We start from the raw sequence: 20,608 nt of genomic DNA, 5'->3' as shown, positions 1-20,608 counted from the left end.
CTAACTCTCAGCCTAGACATCTTTTTCTTTAGTAACCTTTCCTGAACCCCCAAATCTGGACTGGTGCTTCTTCAGCGAGCCCCCTTGGCTATTACCGCACGAGGCACTTATGACACATTTATTTACCTGCTGAGTCGTCTGCACCCTCTCTAGACAGTAAGAGCCAAGAGGGGAAGGATTTTTTCCCTCAGCATTATCTCCATGCCTGCCTCTGTGTCTGGCACATAAGTTAACACTTGGTAAATACTTCCTTGAAAGAACTGTTTAATTAATTGATTGATTCATTGATTGATTAGTAAGGATTAAATTTATTATTCAGATATTCTCTCTAATAAGTACATAATCCATATAAGAAAAATGTTTATTGTTAACTCTTCGACTCTATTTTATAAAACACTTGAGTAAGCTTCAGTTATCTAGAAAATTCACTTTTTTGGAAACCTCATTCCATGAAAATGCTGTTAGCATAGACGAATTATTCATGCTTTTAAATTTGCTAACAGGATATCAAGCAGCTGCCAAGATTCCTCTAACTCTCAGTTAACCAATGGTAACCAATGGGGAAAATATGTAGTAATATGTTAAACCAAATTCACTGAAAACCTTCCAATGGAACGGTAGTCTCATTATACCTTTTATCATTGGCATTGCACATTTTTTTAGGGGGAGTGGGGCAGAGGGAGAGGGAGAGAGAATCTTAAGCAGACTCTAGGCGTGGAGCCTGACATGGGGCTCAATCTCACAACCCTGAGATCATGACCTGAGCCGAAATCAAGAATTGGACACTTAACTGACTGAGCCACCCAGGGGCCCCAGTGGTATTGCACATTTTAAAAAGTCTTTTTTTGTCTTCTCCATTTTCCATTGGCAAACATGCTTATGAGTAAAAAAATGGTCAGAAGGCAGATCACAAAACATAGAACTCAGTATTCAAAACAACAATCGTATGTAAAAGAGTAAGATAAAAAGGCATTGATCTGGGAATTCCAGAAGAATTGGGGAGAAATGTTGACCATAACAATCAAAGTAATTATTAGTATAAATGATCAAGAGAAAGTTTTGCAGCAAAGCAACATAATAGGTTCTTGCCTTGAGAATAGCAAAGCTGGTAGGGTTTATAGTAAAAATAAACACACACGTACACAACAAAGAACTTATAATAAAAGTAAAAAATCCCAAAGGTGAAAAAAAACTACTACTGGATTTACAGAAAAATTTGTACACAAATGTTTATAACAGCATTAACAGCCAAAAAGTAGAAATAATCCAAATGCCCATTAACTGATAAATAGATGAATGGGAAGCAGTATATCGATATGGTATGAGTATAATTTGTCAATAAAAAGGACTGAAGTACTGATACATGTTATGACATGGATGAACCTTGAAAACGTTATTCTAAGTGAAAGAAGCCAGTCATAAAATACTACACATATCATTCTATTTATATGAAATGACCAAAATAGTAAATCTATGCAAACAGAAAGTAGATTAGCAGTTGCTCAGGGCTGGGGGTATGAGAGGACAGAGGGATTGATAGCTAAAGGATATGGATTTTCTTTTTGAGATGATTAAAATGCTTTAAATTTGACTATGGTATTGGAACACACATCTGCAAATAGAACAACCACTGGATTCTACACTTTAAATGGGTGAATTACATAATACGTGACTTTTATCTCAATAAAGCCATTTTAAAAATCAACCTCCTGGATATAGGATAAAAATTTACTTGCTAGGGGAAATCATACCTAATTAATATTTTAGAATATTTTGCAGGAGCAAATAGGCATATGTAAATAAAGGATGAATGATTTACTTTACTTTTATCCCTAAGAAGCCACAGGTGAAGAGTGTGTGCCAAATGCTTTTCTGAAACCAGCTTTGCATGGGGTGGGGTGAAGAAGAGCATCATTTGTCTTAGAAAAGAAATGATTTGGAAACATAGAACAAGTGCAATGGTAAAAGAACAAAAAAGAGGAATCTTCCGGGATGTATGCTAAAACCTACCGTATTTATTATTTTTTTCAGTGATCTGGAGGAGAGAACATGTGATAAGGCCTCCTTGTTTTTAAATAGCTAAATTTTTCAAGAAAGGAAAAGATAAACCAAGGGAGATAGAGTACAGAAATATATTTCCAGTTGATTTAAGTGAGCAGAGCAGTCACAGCTGAATTTTAACACAGGCACATGCCAAGTAATTCATTTAGGGAGATGGATGGATGGATGGATGGATGGATGGATGGATGGATGGAAATAGATATAGATAGTGCCTTGAGCTACTGGTGACAATTTACAACTTAGAAAAGATGATTTGGAGTCATTAACGATTCTAATGTCATACTGAATTGGAAAACTGATAGATCTAATTTAATGACAGATTTTAAGAAACCAGTTTTGTCGCATAATCTTTTAAGAAATTCCATGACTTACTTCTCTGATATAAAGGGGGAAAAAAGTAAAGGAAGAAAGAAAGAAGGAAGGAAAGGAGGGAAGAAATAAGGAAGGGGGAAAGAAAAAAAGAAAACGTACACATTGATCATCCAATGGTTGGGTGTGTGACCCTTCTTTGGATATGGGTATTTGTTCTTGTGTCAGTCATGGGAAAGCATTAAAAAAAAATCTCAAGGTAGAAAATTTCTCATTATTGTAGATAAGGGCTTGAATTCATTGATAAATTACTTAAGAGGTCCCTTTTAGCTGAAATTTACATCATAAATTCCAGCTTTATTGTTGTTTCTTTATACTTATATTAGTTCAATGTGGCACATTAATTGAAAAGAAGAAATAAATCAATTAATGACATTTACCTCCTGTTTCTGACCTGTTGTAGACTGTAATACTCGATACATTATCTTCAGTCCATTTAACTGGAATATTCCATGTGTAACTAAAGTTTTTTTAAAAAGAAAAATTTAACTCTTATTACTAAAAAATAAAAACATTTCCAAAATAAAAATACTTAAAAAGCAATAGACAAGCATGTTTTCCTCATCAATGATCATGCAATGTATAGGATACAGTTAATATAACACTCTTTAGTGATGAAGATAGGCCATATAACTGCTTTCAATTTCTATAAATCTCTAAAATTTGGACCTTTGTATCAACAAATTAGCTAAGCATGAAGATGATTTCAATAAAATGCCTTGGGGCTTTGAAATAAAGATATTGCATAAATACAATACATTATATGATAACCTTGAGCTTTCACACACACACTTGCACATATTCTAATATGCTTAATTTCTGTCGAGGAACACAAAGCATTTTTCAAATTCAAAAGCCAATCTTAAAACACCATGCAGGGAATAACACATTTTAGAAATTATATTGAGACTTAAATTACACCACCACCATCCATCCCTTAAGGATTCCCATGTTCTTTCAGTATCTCCTCTTTTGCCTCGTGTGAATCAGGTGTGCTGCAAAGGAAAAATCATCAGACAAGCATGTTTCAGGGTGTTTTTTTAGTGTTCTCGTTAGCTACTTAGTTATTTTCTTGGGGAGCAGGGGGAGGAGGTTAGCTTTGTAATTTGGTACTATATATACGTAACATTTTAGTCTTGAAATCTCCTAAAAGAGGTCTTAAATTACTTTGATTGTTCTCATCTCATGTGCTATCAATCAGGAAATGGAAGAGATCTAGGAAGAAGATGAATCTGTGTTTGGATTCAGGTTCCAACTCAAAGTTTGCCTTGTTTTTCTTCATCTGCGATCAGTCAAGTCCCTGACAGAATGGGGAGAATGATATTTCTCTTTTTCAAGATAAAATAAAATTTAAGTAATTTAGAGAAGCTACTTTTTTAAAGATTTATTTATTTCAGAAAGAGAGAGAGTGCACGTGAGTGGAGAGAGGGGCAGAGGGAGAGGAAGACAAGCAGACTCCCCGCGGAGCAGGGAGCCTGCCGCAGCCTGGATTCCGGACCCTGAGATCAGGACCTGAGCCAAAGTCAAGAATCAGGGGCTCAACCGACTGAGCCACCCAGGCGCCCCACAGGGACAATACATTTTGCCATCTACACGAAAGAAGTAATCCTGTTTTATAACTGTTGAAATGTTTTATAGGATTGAGTTGTTAGTAGCTTTCTTTGAGGATTTTATTGCTGTGGATTGTTTTTGGCTCTAAGTTCCATAGGACCAATAAATAAATTTTTCTTGGGCCATGTTGCAAGCATTGTCAGTACTCCACCCTTACCCCTCGGATCTCTTTGTCATTTTTGTACACCCCAGATCCCAATGCGCTCTCCTTGCCGCATTTGGGTCTCTCTCTCTCAGAGGACTGCCCTCTAGCTGCCTGAGCAAGAAAAGCCAGAAGTTCCTTGGAATTTACGTTCTTGGTTCTTGGATGCAGCCCTTAGCCAATGACGGATGGGCACGAGAATCACCCTTGCCCCATCGGTCAGGAGCACTCTACAGCACTGTTTCCAGAGCCTCCCCGCTGGATAGTTACCCTCCATAACACCTGCTCAGTATTGCACTTTGCTTCGTAATAGCCCATGTCCCACTCGCCTTCCATTCTTTCTTAGAAACACTTCCTGGTGAGTAGCTTTCACTTGAATCATCACCTCAGGGTCTGCTTTTAGGGAAGCCAACCGAACAGCGATCCCTTGCAGCTTCTCAACAAATAGACAAACAAGCACTTTTTAAAGGTCACATCGTACCTACATATTTCACTCTTCCACTGTTCTGTTTTGGTCCTGCCACATAAACGAACATTTCTTCCCCTCTCTACATTTCCCCAATGCCGACCTGACTGACAGAACGGAGCACCAAGTGTCCTATGGGCACAGTCAGGATTTCATATTTTGACTATTCCTCCATAAAACACAGTCTCTGGGACTACACTGTGCCTAGAAGTGGACATGTGATATACTACGAAGTTACGTAAAAACATTGCTCTGAAGTCTGAGGGGATCACAAAACTAAAAGGATCGAGGGTTGAGACTATATAATTTTATAGTTTTAGACTCCCTTGCGGGATCTAATCTAATCTGAGTAAAAGAACAGATTTAAGTACAAAATGTCAAGAAATGGAAATTACATAAATGGAATGAGAGAGTCTTCTATATGTTACCTAAAATTTAGGAGAATCAGATTTCATTTTTAAAGGCACGATTCACTTTTTTTGTATCTAACACTCTAACAAACTCTGGTAGTATTAAAGCTGGTCAACCTAATTTTCACTAAAGAAAATGGACTTTGCCCCAAAATTACATGCCTACTCCCCTTTACCCCCTGTTTACATTGAGTGGACTGCCAAAGACATGTCCCTGATAGAGAATTCCATTCCACCTGATGGAGACAGGAAATTTGTTTGTTTCTGAGATGGTTGAGATGATAGTGTTAAAACAATAACTTACACACATGTGAGCCATTTAGATGGTAAAAAGTTTCTGGTCAGTAAGAATTCCCTAATCTTGGAATATTTAAGGAGTGAGAAGAGGGAGGGGCCACAGAGTTTATAGTACAGCTTAATCAACCACATTTCCCACCAGACAGAAATAGATCTGGACAGAGAATAGGTGAACACTAGGGTTGGGGAAAGGGCTAATTCCTTTCTGGGGTCAGGAGGGCATATATTATGATCTAGGTTTTCAATCAAGTGAAAAATCATGAAGGATCACTTTTGATATAATGTTTTCTCTCTCTTATTTGTTCAGGAACTGCTATAGATTTTTAACAAATGTTCTCAACAGGATAGCACATGTTTTCTGGGTTTGTTTTCCTATGCATATATAACTTCTTTTTTTTTTTTTTTACAAAAATGGAGCAAGTAGATTGACTTTATGGTAAGTGATCACTAAAAATCAGGTACTTATGAATCTAAATAAAATAAAAACAGTATCTGAAGGTAAAGTCTAAAGAAAATACTAGAGAATAAACGTTAATATAGTTCCATGTTCTAAATCTTGATGAATACAATTTAAAGATTTGTTACAACTTAAAAAGTGAAGACCTGATAATATATTTTATTTGCTGGGTAATAATTTTTTTTATATGTGTGGAGAGGATTGCATAACCAAGGAGTAGTTCAAAAAATGCAATCCCACCAGTTTAAAAACAGTTTTCGGGGGCGCCTGGGTGACACAGCGGTTAAGCGTCTGCCTTCAGCTCAGGGCGTGATCCCGGCGTTATGGGATCGAGCCCCACATCAGGCTCCTCCGCTAGGAGCCTGCTTCTTCCTCTCCCACTCCCCCTGCTTGTGCTTCCTCTCTCGCTGGCTGTCTCTATCTCTGTCAAATAAATAAATAAAATCTTAAAAAAAAATTAACAGTTTTTGGTATTACTTTGGCTTAACGAATCAGTGGATACACATGACAGAAGGGAACAATTACTATGTAGCTTTCCTACTGGAAGTTTGTTTCTCAAGAGAGAAATATTTTTAATTTTAATATCCAAAGGCTTTTAAATAGCAGTATTAAATATGGCCAATCTAATTTGCTAGAACATAAAACTGTAGCTATAAAATAAACAGATTATAATTAACAGAATGATTGCACAAATCATTATGTGGGTTTTTATAATTGAATTATCACCTAAGTCAGATCGAGGTTTCAATTCATTCATATATCATGAAGATGAAAGAGTGAAAACAAAGCTCTTCTATCATAATCTTTCCTTTCCAAAATAAAGAGAAGATAAAGAAGTATATACAGATACTCCCAGACTGATCTCAGTTGGTCTAGGAACTCAAATTTCCTTTGTTGTGGCATGAACTATTAATTTTCAGAATTTGCATACAGCAAGATCCCCAGTTCCTCTGAATGTCATTCACTGTGGTAGAGCTGAGTGTCTGATGTTTCCAGAAGAGGCTGATCATGGGCCTCAGCAAGGTGAGCACCACTGGCTTTCTTGGTGTTCGTCCAGTTCAGGTGCCAACCAGTATCTTCAAAGTAGCTACTTTAATAATTCTGAGTGCTCTTCATTCTCTGATGCCTTGGACAGGAAGTGCAATTTGAATTTTGGCAATTTGATCGTTGGAAACACCTGAGTGTGCTATCAGTGTGATTTAATTTTCAAAGCCCTGAATCGCAAGCCGGGAAACAGGTTGTGTTACTCACTGCATAGAGTACGTATGATAAGTGGGTCTCTAAAGACCTTTCAGTTCTCTAGAAATTTGGCTGTGACCACTATAGAACAGGATGAGAACAACATTCTAAAATGAGATGGTTGTCTACAAAGTCATCCAACGCAGTTCCCGGCATATCGTTTGTTCTTTAGTGAGAAATTTAGCTCAACCCCATCTTTGGAACAGCTGCCACAGCCCTCCAGCTCACGGCCACTCTCCTCGTGCAGGACCCCGTCCTCTGCCTCATCTTTCATGTGAGTCTCTCACTACAGTTTTCATACTAACTGGCCCCCCCGCTCCCACTCTGGCCCCACTCTGGCCTACTCTCTGTGATGCAGCCAGAGGGGAACTTTGAAAAAGGTAAAGGTGAGCCTGCCAATTCTCTCTCTTTGAAGGCCTTGAATTTGCACACTGTTGTTCAAAATCGTGAGCATGGTGTGCATGCCTGGCCGCTGCCTTCCTCTCTCACCTCTGGGCCCAGTGCCTCTCCGCTGTTCAGCTTCTTGGAGCCAGACTGCCTGTGTTCAAAGCAAAGTGCCATCGCTTACACTCTGTGTAACCTTGAATAAGTTATTTCACCATTTCCGGTTATTTCTCCATTTCCCCACCTGTTATGATAAAGCGCTCTAAAGTGCTTCAAGTGTGCCAGCTACTTAGGCAATGCTCAGTGACTGTTGCGTATTATATGGGTAATGCTGCTTTTTAACCTCTGGAGCCTTCATACATGTAGTTTTTGTTTTGAACACCCCCACAGTCATCCCCTCATAGCAATCTACTCAGCTTACATCTCACTTCTTCAAGAAAGAAAGTCTCCCGGGGCCCTCCCTCCTCAAGCGCACCCCTGACCCGCCTGTTAATTCAGGCTCAGTGTATCAGTGGGTGCATATGACAGGAGAACGTAATCACTGTGAAACTCCCCAGTGAAAGCTTGTTTCACAAGAGAGAAATATTTTTAAGTTTTAATATCTAAAGGCTCCTGCAGTATTAAATTTGGCCAAACCATAAAACAGTAACTATAAAAGAACCAGCCTATAGTTTTTCTGGGACACCTTTGTCACACCTTATAATTTTCCTTCCTCGTGTTATCTTAATTGCTACCAAATAACTATCTTGTGATAATTTGTATATAATTAACCATACGATGAGATCAATGAGACTATTAAAAAGGAGATAAAGAGGGCAAAGGGCCTTTTCAGTGGAAATCGGGCAGTGGATATTAGAGATCACCGGAAGTGGCAGTGGGTGCAAAAGTCTCTCCACCAAACCAAGTATTCAGAAGTTGAAAGAAGAGACCATCAAAATTGGTATGGGTGATGGGTGTTAGTTGAACCTATTGTGGGAATCGTTTCACGATATACGTAAATCAAACCGTCATGTTGTACGTCTTAACCTTATACATGACGCTTGTCAATTATTTCTCAAGGAAACTGGAAAAAAATTGGCAAGGGTGAAAGTGGAACATTGTCCAGGTGACCAGGGCCGCACAGGCTATGCTGTTCCCATTTAGCCAGGATCCTGTCTAGGCGGGGGCTCATCTGGGGCTGAGGTGATACCCCCAAAGTGGTATGCCCAGGTTTTCGTGGCCAGCCCTATATGAGGCGTCCTGAGATCCTGATTTCCTTCTCTTCTGTTGGCAGCAATTGGCACCCCAGAAATGTATACAAAAATAACTAGTCATACAGAAATGGACGTAGTATTAAGACTTTCTGTACAAGCTGTATTCACACAAGTGTGATTGGTGTGAAATCACGGGCTGTGTTGCACATATTTTTTCAGCTTTTATAATATTTGAAACGTTTTCAAAAATCTGGCAAATTAATTATGCAACTAATGAATCATTGAACGTGACACCAAAAACTACTGATGTGCTATATGTTGGCTAATTGAATTTAAATTTAAAAAAAGGGGAAAAAGTCTGGCAAATTAGAGGGAAATGACATTGTATTTATAATTTTAACTGAAATTCTTAGGATACCTTAACTCAGTAGCCATGTTAAAATGTCTAGAAAAGTCTGCGTTTGTAAAGTTAAAGGTTTGATTCTCACTATGCTGAAAATGCCCAAGAAATTTGATATAATCTATGAATTTTAATTCGACAGATTCATAAAAACATATAGGAAGTTTTTTAGATTCAGTTTATAAATCTGTGTCTTTAGCTGTTTTTATTTCAAAATTATAAATGGGGTTTAATAAAATTTTAAGTAATGATGTTCAGAAGTTTCTTACAAATGATATTAGCAAGAGAATTTGAGTGATTGAGTTTATAATTGCTGTTTAAATATTCAGGAGAATTTCATTTGTGCGATTTATAAATAGAAATGTCCTCATCAAAAACTAGAAAAACTGCTATTGAAAAGCCAGTCTCCTTTTCCACCCTTCCCCCAGGACAGCCCTTCTCTCGGAAGCATCCTCTTCTAAAAAATACTTATGGACTTAATTCTCCCTAAGTCTAAATGTGTAACTCTAAATAGCTCTTTTTTTTTTTCCGGATAGTATTTGTTTTTTGTTGTTTTTTTTTAATGATTTTTTATTATATTATGTTAGTCACCATACAGTACATCCCCGGTTTCCGATGTAAAGCTCGATGATTCATTAGTAGCGTATAACACCCAGTGCACCATGCAATACATGCCCTCCTTACTACCCATCACCAGCCTATCCCATTCCCCCACCCCCCTCCCCTCTGAAGCCCTCAGTTTGTTTCTCAGAGTCCATAGTCTCTCATACTTCATTCCCCCTTCTGATTACCCCCCTTTCTTTATCCCTTTCTTCTCCTACCTATCTTCCATAGATGAGAGAAACCATATGATAATTGTCTTTCTCTGCTTGACTTATTTCACTTAGCATTATCTCCTCCAGTGCCGTCCATGTTGCAGCAAATGTTGAGAACTCGTTCTTTCTGATAGCTGAGTAATAGTCCATTGTATATATGGACCACAACTTCTTTATCCAGTCATCTGTTGAAGGGCATCTCGGCTCCTTCCACGATTTAGCTATTGTGGACAATGCTGCTATGAACATTGGGGTGCATATGGCCCTTCTCTTCACTACATCTGTACCGGATAGTATTTGTTAACTCATCCATCAGACAGGGTGATTTAGTTTACTTATACTAATTTATCTTCCATTCCCCCATTAACAGTCAAAATTTAAGAAAGTAAAATTATTATTAGATTTCTGTAGGTTGTAATTGTTCCTTTCAATAATGTACTCAAGCCGTCATTTCCTGTCTCATAAATTTTAGTACTGCTACTCTCTCCTAACTGTAAAATAGGAGATGTTACCCCTATTTTCCAGTGAGGAGAAACCGTAGGATAGCCTATGGAGTGCTGGTAAATACGTAAGAACTGGCTCTTGGGGAGTGGGGAAACCGAATCCAGTATTTGCTGGTTTCCACGAACCACCACCTGATGGATTTCAAGCTACCAGCATGATGGCACTGAGTTGGGATTAGCGTCAGCAGCAGCACCGGCTGACTTAGTACCCACCACTTCCTTCCACCTCTCCTCCCTCTTCCAACTCCTATCTTCTATCAGCTTTTTTTTTTTCTGATTATATTTCCCATCTTCTCTGCCACTGTAACAAAATTTTCATTATTTTTATTATTCATCCTTGATTATAAAAGTTAAAAGCCAATAAGTAACATTTATGAAATCATACTGTTGTACACATATTGTTGGCCAAGAAGTGTGTTGGAGTTACGTTTCCTTCTCTATAGGCTGATTTCATGGCCCCCTAAGTCTTTTAAATAAAAATTTACCTGACACCCTAACATAAGAGTCAAGTGGACTCCTTTTTCTTATATTTATCAATGGCATAAAATTATTCTACCTGGTTTATATTTTTGGATTGCAATTTTTATATACAGCCTTGATTTGGTTTCTCTAGTTTTCTTCTTTATAGTTGACTTAACTGATGGGCCTTCACCAGCTCTTCAGGTTTTTTCATTCTCTCAACCATACTTGCTTTTTCCTGGCGATCACCTACCTGAGCCCAGTCATCCGCCCCTCACGCATGGCACTGTGAGCCCCCTGGCTCACTAATGGCCGGCATTTCCTCTCATGGTTTTCCTCGGTTGGATGCATTGTTTCCTGGATCCATGTCTTCTTCTTTTTTTGATTTATCTATATTTTTTCTCTTCTTCCTCCCCTAGTAACTTTCTAAGAAGTGCTGTGTGGAAAGCAATTTCTGGGGCTCCATGTGTGAAAATGCCTTTGCTGTGCTTTTACATTTGGTTTAGTTTGGGTAGAGAATTGGAGGCTGAAAATATTTTTTTGCTTCAACCATTTTAGATGATTATTCCATTCATGAGGATGTAGCTAGGTATATATATATATTTCCTTTTTTGTAATGCGTAATCAATGGGACTTTTTAATCAGAATCCCTGTGTCCTTTATTATTTCTTTGATATGATTTGCCCCTCAAGTTTCTCTGTTTTCTTTTTTGAGAGACATCTATTAGTTGGGTACTGGTCATTGCATATTTGTCTTCTCTTTCGTATTTATGCGCTCTGTGTGTTTGCCCTATAACTTGAGACAGTTCCCCAAATTTATTTCTACTTGGTCGATTAAATTCTTTGACAATCAAAAATTTAATCTGCCAGAGCAATTCTATATTCTAAGTTTGTTTTTTTAAAGACATTCTGCTCTTAGAAAATGGGTGTTAATAGCTTCTTTGATCTCCAAATGTATTTCATAAATTTATTTTCTATTTCCCCAGTTATGTTTCTTACAGAGACAGGTTTTTGATCAAGTGGGATTTTACCTTCTTTGCTTTTAGATTTTTTTTATGTCTCATGTGATTTTAGTGGTCCACCTATATTTCAGAAAGAAGGGCTAAATTAACTATTCTTGGTATCTTGTATGTAATCCCTCTGCTGTTGAGAGGGGAGGTGTATTTTTGAAAAGGCTCTTTCTCTGATCTGGAAGTCTGACTGGGAGCTCTGCATATCTATAAGGACAGCTGGCAGCTCTAGCCCATTCTTCCTGTAGGTGCCGTAAGGAGCAAAGCTTTACTCTGGGCATCCTAACCAAATCCTTAGCTTTCCTCCACTGTTTTAGTTATTTTATTTGGGGGGCAAGGGAAGAGCCTTTGGATTTTTGCCTTGGGTCATTGCCAGACTTCTGGCAGACTTCTGAGCTCTGAACAGAGGAAAGGATAGCAACAGCTGAAGGGAAAATGGAATGGGGGTGTATCTCACTGACACAATTGTTCTGAGTCTAGACTTCAAATTAATCGCCCTATTTTCGGCCTCACTTCTCACGCGTGCACTCCACTCTTCATGCAGACCGTGAGCCCAGGGCCTGCCTAGGGATAGGGAAGATATTTCCACCTCTACCACAAGTCCCTTTTTGTCTGGCTGCATCTTCCTTAGTTTGTTTTCTACCAATAGTTCTCCTTCTGACTTGTCTTCTAGAATTCTATCATGTATATGGCCCCTCCTCTTTATTTTCTTTCCTTTATGAGTTCATTTCTTTCAGCACTTTACTCACTCATCTCTGGGAAGAACAGGACTTGGACGCATGTGCTCAGTCCTCCATTTTGAACCTGGAGACCATGGAGCTCTCTTTGAATGCTTTTGTTTCCCCAAACACACTGTGCTTTTATACTATCACCCATCAATCATGTACTGAATAGCAAGATCCAAGCAAATGGCCAGGATTTCCATCAAATTTCTGCTTTTCTCTTGAAATGCATTGTAGATCCTTACCCAAGAGGTGAATGTGGCTCAGAAGAATTTGCTCTTGAGTCCAACAGAAAGCGTTTCTGTATGATGTTCCTCATATCTTTCACATCAAGTACAGGATAACCCATCTGTGTGGTCCACGTATCCATTACTTCTTTCACTGGTAGATTACTTGCCTGATATTTAAAAAACATGAGGAATAATTAACAAATTAGATGAATAAAAGGACAGAATAGTCAGATAAAGAAATGATTGATAAATCATTTGTTAATCAGACAAAGAAATACTTGGGGACATACTCCTTACCTCTTCAAGTGCTCCCCAAAAATCTTCAGTTTTTGCATTCTTGAATTTGTATTTTTCCAAGTAAATCTGTATGTGAAAGAGAATAAGTATTTTAGAAGTCAGTGTATGGGGGCACCTGGGTAGCTCAGTCAGTTAAGCATCTGCCTTCGGCTCAGGTCATGATCTCAGGGTCCTGGGACCGAGCCCAGTGTTGGGCTCTCTGCTCAGCGGGGAGTCTGCTTCTCCCTCTCAGTCTCCCTCTATGCTCTCTGTCTTTCTCTCTCTCTCAAATAAACTTTAAAGATTTTTTAAAAAGAAGTCAATGTATGCTTTTCCCATACTTCTACATAAGGTGGACCCATAGACATATCTCATTCTAATGTATAATATGGCGAGCATAGCTAGAATAAAATAAAATGATACATTGTATGCAAAACATTTTTTAACCTATAAAAGCATTGTACAAATAATTTATTTGTAAAGCACAAATATTTTTCCTTATTAATGATACAGCTTGTTCTTTTTAATAGTCTAATGGATTTGTGGACAGGAGAGGAAAAGTTTAATTTTTTCAGGACAAGAAATTTAAGATACTTAAGGGCAGTCAAGTGTTCAGCAAACAGTCAACAGTCCACAACATTTGTGATCCAATATGAAGAGAGATCGGTAATTTTATGATCTTCACTTGGTGGTGTTAACCTGTCACCACTGGCTACATCCCCTACTGTCATTTACAGGGGTGTTTTCTCATTTCAGACACTAGATGAGCCCATCACACATGAGTGATTGAGGCAACATGCCTCAAAGAGGTGAGCTTGGCTCTAAGCCAGGGCTCAGCAAACTTTTTCTGTAGAAAGCTATATCGTAAAGATTTTAAGTTTTAGGGGCTATATAGTGTCTTGTATCTACTCAACTCTGCCTCTATAGCACAAAAGCATCCATAGATAATATGTAAATGAATGACCATGTCTGTCTTCCGATAAAACATTATTTATGCACTCTGATATTTGAATTTCATATAACTTGCACATGTCATGAAATATTCTTCTTTTGAATTTTCAACCATTCAAAATTGTAAACATGATTTTGTTTGCAGACCTTACAAAAATGGGTGGTGGGCCAGATTTGGCTAGCAGGTAGCAGTTAGAAGACCCCTGCTAAAAGAAATGGATATATGATGTTTTGAATAATAGGAATGATGATGATGGTCATGGATAAATTGGGGATATTATTCTCTTTAAAGAGTGTCTTCACTCTTCAATTACTTTTAAAATATGAATTTTTAAACTCGAAGGCTCTCTTTTTGGCAATCCTGTTCACAAAATCTCTGTATATGAGTTTTCAGATATAATGTGGTGTGTCCCTAAAGAAAATTCCCAGTTTTCTCCTACTCCCATAGTTGTGGTTCTCCAGGAAACCATCCCAAGTTCCTGCTGTATCATGCCTTTGTTGCTGTCAAGAATTGTCCCACTTAAAATATGGACATCTTTGATAGAAACGGAACCTTCTTAAGTGTTCCTTGAGCTTCAAAGAAACTAACCAGCGGTTGACTTTGCACTTGACATTTTCACTCTAAGTTGCTATAATTTTCAGGGGGCACTGTGCCTAAGTCACATTATCTTCTAAATTCCTTTCTTTTCAGGCACGGAGAGATAAAACAATATTAGCTGTACTGCTCCAAGAAGCCTGGACGAGGGTTGAGAGCAGTTTGGGAATGCTGCCTTCGTATTTGTTCTTTTCATGAGGTCACTGCTCAGCACTACCACTGGAGGGCAGGCAGAGGAAGAGAGAAGACATGAAAGGCACATACTGGATATTCAATTTTATGTATTTGTTCCAGAGCTTTGCACAAGTCATTCATTCTAAATAAAATAATGGGATACTTGGAATAGTAATAATCGATTATAACCATAGCTACCTGCTAACGACATTTTCTAGTGAGTAGTAGCATCTTGAAATTAATGTGGAATTTACATGCATACTCACAATGCTTTGAGCCTAGAACATGCAATCTTGGAACTAGAAGGGATTTTAAATATTATCTAACACAACTCTCACATTTTTAGGGTTGTAGGAAACTGGTGCCTAGAGAGGTGAAGAGAGTTTCCTGTGGTAACCTTGAAAGAATTCTGACTCTTGGACCAGCTTGTGCAGGTTTCAGTGGTGGTGTTATTATCATTGCTTTTTAAACTACAGTTTCTTGCTTCTCCTGAACTACAGGCTACATGGACATTTATATAAACAGCATATTAAAAGACATCAATTTTATTTTGTCTAGATGAGTGCACTTCTGAATAGTCTATATTAAGAAATTCCTTTCTTCACCCTGAATAATCACAATGCAGTCATTCCACTCAAAATTTTATGGTGACCTAGGTCCCCCAATAATAGTCCCTCATTAGTTGATATTGGTGTGGTAAGCACAAAAGGAAAGGAGCCCTGTTTCTGTTACTAGTATCCCAGGAAGGGAAAGACCATGTTCAGCTGAGCCATTCCTGTCCTATCAGGAATACTGCTGATACTAGGAGAAAAAGAAAGGATGGATATATTTCTCAGCTTGATTTCATGACCACGTACTGTTACGAACACCCCATTATCTATTATGATTTTTTATGCACAAGCACAGCCTTAAAGATTTTCCAGGTGATGGTTTTGCCCTGTTTCTCTGCACTTTGCACCTGCTTTGATGTCTGAGATGGAGTTTGGGAGAAGGTAATGAGCATGAAAGAGAACAGACAGCTGGCCATCCCCAGATTTCATGCCACACCAGGTTAGCTTGTGAAGAGTCACTTTGGATAGAATTAGCATTTGCAAAGGTAAAATTTTGAACGGTATCAGAGTGTGGGATTTAGGGGCAGCAATCGTACCATGATAAGTCAAGGAGAGATACTATTTGGATACTTGAATGAAAGAAAGGGAAGTTCCAATTGGTTTGAGAGCTATTGAGTGTGGCCTATACTGACCATATACTATTTTCAGACATGAGCTAGTGTTTGAAGATTATAGGGAAAAAGTGAGTGTTTTAGTGGTTAGTTGTTTTTTTTTTGTAAATTTATTCCACAATACTATGATGGCATGAAATAATTAAAATCTACTCATTCTAGTTCAGTTTCTAGCTCCATCTATAGTCACAGGGTGGAGGAAGACAGTTTTCACTTGATAAATATTAGTTTTAGACAAGACTGGCTTTTTAATTAATTATACCATAGATAATGGGCTAAAGGAAATACAAGAGTATTTCTGAATTATTAGAATAGCTATGCACTTTTAAAAACTCTTTTGGCACATTTCTAGAAGTTACTATAAAAATCATTAAATTTGAAGTCAGCTTTGAAGATTCCAAGAATGTGTTACTGATCAGTTTAATTTAGAATGAAAACTATGCAAATGGAATTTTAACAGATTTTTTAAAAAAAAGAATTGTCTTTGTTTCTTTCTGTATTTTATGCTATTTATCATAGACCATTCATTCACTCAAGCAGCATTTTTTGGCTTGCCCTAACATGCGTAATGGATTCTACTAGTTGCGGGAGTCTATGCAGAGATATAGAACGCAGAGCTCCTCACCGGAGGGGCTCACAGTGAGAGAAGATACGAAGACATGCTACAGAATGTTCTAATGTGCACATAAGAACAAGCACATAGCTTTTCCCTTTCCACCAGAGTCCACACAGAATATTTTATTAATGGACAAAAGCAGTAAAATGTACTGATGTACTTCCTGATTATTTCCCAAGCCCTGGTCTTATTTCTTACTTTATTGGTCACCCAGAAATTTTAGCATTGGGTAGAAGGGGACTGTTTCCTTTTGCAGGAGCCTAGAGAGTGCTGGATGCCACATGAGAAGACTTGGTGGTTGTGAGAGCTGAAGGAATGGGGAGCAGGCTTTGTCCTGGGGAATCGCATCCAAAGGAAGTGCCGGTCCTCTTTAGAAAAGGTGGCAGGGAGCTGCTCTGACCTGTTTTCTGCTTTCTGGACCAGGCATCATCACCACTGCTCTGCTGAACTACCTGGGGTATCGCAGGAGGGAGGACGGAGATGAAAGGGCAAAAGTAGGAAGACAATTCCATCTCTAGGCTGCAATGGGGCCAACCTGCAGACAGGACAGTTGCAGGGACAGATTGTAGCAACATTCACAATATAAAACCCTGAGACACTTGGCTTAGGTTTGCTTAGGTTTTGCTAGAAAAGTAAAAATGAAACTGAAATATCCCCTGGAGTCATAAGCTTAAGTGGGATGTGTGAAATGCTTTTGAAAATTTATTACCATTTCTGTTTCCAAAAGGAAGCAGGCCTTCTTTATTCATTGACTCCATCATAATAGGAATGTGTGTTTGCCGTTATTTAAAATCTACTAACAAGGAAAAAGTCCTTTTACAAACTGTAAGGGAAGACTTTTATAGATATGTTTAAGTTTTTATATCATGTTGCTATGGACTGAATTGCATTCCTGAAATTCAGACGTTGAAGCTCTAATCTCCAATGTGGTGGCGTTTGCAGATGAGGCCTCTGGTTTAGATGAAGTCATGAGGGTGGGACCCTCGCAGGAATCAATGTCTGTCTGATAAGAGGCACCAGAAAGCTCTTGCTCTGCCCCACCAGGCACAGAGAAGAGGCAGCCATCTGCAAGCCAGGGAGACAGCCCTCTCCACACAAGACTCTGCGGTGGCATGGTCATAGACTCCGCAGCCCCCAGAACCGTGAGAAAATACATTTCCGTTGTTTAAATGACCCAGCCGATGGTATTTATCATGGCAGACTGAGCTAATACACATATAAGGGCATCCAAAATAACTACGGAGTCCATTCAACTTCTCCGTGAAATTTCTGCTAAATGGTAATTCCAGATACGGTGTAGGCCCTTAGCTGGCCGTGAAGTCACCTTTTTATGTTTTACTCTTTAAACTATCCCTGAATAAGGAGAGAAAAAGAAAGTGTCCACAGATCAGTGTAGCTTACGCTTAATACTATTAAAAGTAAGAAATCATACCTGACATCCTTTTTGAAATTTCTCTGGTGTTAACCAGTCTTCAAGCATCCTCAGAATGGACGCTCCCTATGGTGGAAAAGAATGAGAAATTGAACTAGTAAAGGATAGGCAGGAAACAAACACCGGTGATCACTGTTGTGACCAGTATTTCAACATTGTATTTGTGAGATCATGCCTTCAAGACGACCCCACTAAATTACTTGGCCATACCTCTATAGTTTTAGGGTAAAAATGTCATTTGGCACAGCCCCTGCATCTACGCTTCTAAAGTAACTAAAAGGTAAAGAGAAATTGATAAAGCGACCATCATTTCAGGGACTTGGGGTTTAAATAATTATTGCACTTCACCAAATGAACCAGCAGATGGGGCTTTTCTAATGAAAGAAAAAGGTTAGAAACACTTTTAGAAAACTATTTTTCAGTGACTAAAGTAATTCCATGATAAAATTCTGCTTACTTCTTAATGTATATTTCAATACTTTAAAAAGATTACATTTAGTGGAAATAGAAAGTTGAAGAATTATCTGGTCAAATAGTTTAATATAGTTAGATAATACCATTTAGACATAAAATCCTCTTCAAAAGTAGTTTATCTCATTTGGTTTTATTTTATCTGAAGAATCTGATGAATCCCTCTGCTTTCTACTTTCTTTGCACATGTTATAAGATTAATACTAAAATTCACTATTTATATATTTTTAAGTCGATTTTCAAGTAACTTGCTAGAAAAACATGTGCCTCCCCAATAAGTTAGCAATTTTTACTGTCATTTAAGTATAAATTATTTTTGTACCTAGTAGAAGGCTAAAAGCTTAAAACATTTATTTATTTCTGACCAAATATCTTAAGCCCATGGATTATCTAGGACTCAGAAAGAAACTGATTTAATAAAATGTAAGCATCTCCATGTGAGTTATTAGAACATACTGTAAATGGATTAGAAATGTCCATTTTAACAGAAAGAGAAAAGAATCATGGGCAATGTGAAAGAAAAATGAATAAAGGAAGCCTAAAAAGATGCCATGGGAATAATGACAGGGAATGCCAAAAATATGACGCTATGACTTTGAAGTAGTAATAACAGGGAAGGCTTTTTTCACTCAAGCTATTTATCTTGTATTCATTTTAACAATTATAATATTTTGTTTTAAATAAAACTTTAGGTATTATCCAGAATAACAACATGTATTCGTTGGCAGTGGCTTTGGAGCAACTCAGCATAGTGGGTAAGTCATGAGCAGCAAGAGGGAAAGGACTAGATTATGCTGCACGCAGTGTGCTTGGAGGTGGAGTTACAGCAAACGCTGTGGGAGAAAATGGGCCACTGAAGTTCTACCGGAGCTTTGCAGACCAGGTTAATGGGTAAAAACGCCCCATCTACAACATGCTCATGAAGTCAGCTTTCTATCTCCCAGAAAACGGATAAAAGTCATTCCTTCAAACCAAGTTGATCTAAGTTCTTCCTGGCTGCACTAAAGGATTCTATTAGAAATGGTGTCCGCATACATGGCATCAAAGACCACAAAGCAGAAAAAAGAAGATTTGCTGTCTTTTAAAAAATCAAATCAAATAATTTTAAATTTGAAGCTTGAAGTATAAACGTTCAGTTAGAATGAGAGAGGTTATAAAAAAGGTGAAAAGAGAAATTTTTAAAAATCTGATTTAAAATCCTATGACAATGACCAGCATTGATCACTTTGACTGAAAAGTACAAACTAGTGAATATTCAGCACCCAGAATAAGCCCTTCACTGTTTCCTGAAGCCCATTACCATTGTCTCACCATTCCTTCCATTTTTAGTGTTTTCTAAAAGTCACTAAACAAGAAGGTGTTCACAAAAGTGTTATATTTCCCCTACCTTGCTATAGGATATTCCATCAAAAACAGATGTTATTTCAGCAGGAGTTGTCACAGTGACAACAATTGGGTGTGAAGACATCAAAGAATCATCCTCTTGTATGGGGAACACATCTTCAAGTAATATCTGGTCTCTCTGAAATGACAGAACAAACCCAAAAAAGATAGCACTTCCTTTATACTGGTTCATATTTCAAAATATCATTCATGTATCACTTGGGGGAAAATAAATATAAATGATGCAAATTACTTAAGACAAGGATTAGGTGTTCAAATCAATTAGATTTTGCACTGATCGATCTATACTGATTCCATTCCCTTCTTCTATTGTAATTCCTTTGACTTCCCCTCCTAATGACAGGCCAAGAAGACACAAGCATCCATGAATGCTGTTTCTGCTACTTCTGCATGACTTTCAGACACGTGCCAAGCTCTTCAAATCCTATTTCCATATTTGTGCACTGGAAATGATATCACCTCACAGATCTGTTCTCAGAATTAAGTGAGGATGCATGTTGATCAAAAATTGATGTTTGGGATTTTTTTTTTTTTGGTCAACTAATCATTTGAATTTGGATGATTCATAACTAATCAAAGAAAATATTCATTTTATTTAGTTCTAATAATCATCTTCTTATTCCAATCCTATGTTTTCTCAGCAAAATAGAGTGGTTGAGACATCTAGCCCTATAGTCAGATTCTTATGGTTCATAGCTCA

At 37.9% G+C, this 20,608-nt stretch overlaps 1 protein-coding gene across 2 annotated transcripts in view; it reads right to left on the bottom strand.

Moving 5' to 3' along the window:
• Positions 1-20,608, bottom strand: part of ENPEP (glutamyl aminopeptidase) — an 82,040-nt gene that overhangs the window by 28,585 nt on the left and 32,847 nt on the right. For both annotated transcript variants that reach the window (XM_045799152.2, XM_087866397.1), the window contains exons 7-11: positions 19,892-20,026; positions 18,034-18,099; positions 13,065-13,130; positions 12,783-12,934; positions 2,811-2,890 (exon numbers count right to left, since the gene is read on the bottom strand). In XM_045799152.2, coding sequence (XP_045655108.2) covers positions 2,811-2,890; positions 12,783-12,934; positions 13,065-13,130; positions 18,034-18,099; positions 19,892-20,026 — 499 coding nt within the window. The remainder of the gene's footprint in view (positions 1-2,810; positions 2,891-12,782; positions 12,935-13,064; positions 13,131-18,033; positions 18,100-19,891; positions 20,027-20,608) is intronic.

The sequence above is a fragment of the Ursus americanus genome, chromosome 13 (genome assembly GCF_024610735.1).
Source record: "Ursus americanus isolate L20-20 chromosome 13, mUrsAme1.1.p, whole genome shotgun sequence".
NCBI lineage: Eukaryota > Metazoa > Chordata > Mammalia > Carnivora > Ursidae > Ursus > Ursus americanus.
Note: the sequence above shows the minus strand (reverse complement) of the source record. Positions and strands in the feature narration are given on the sequence as shown.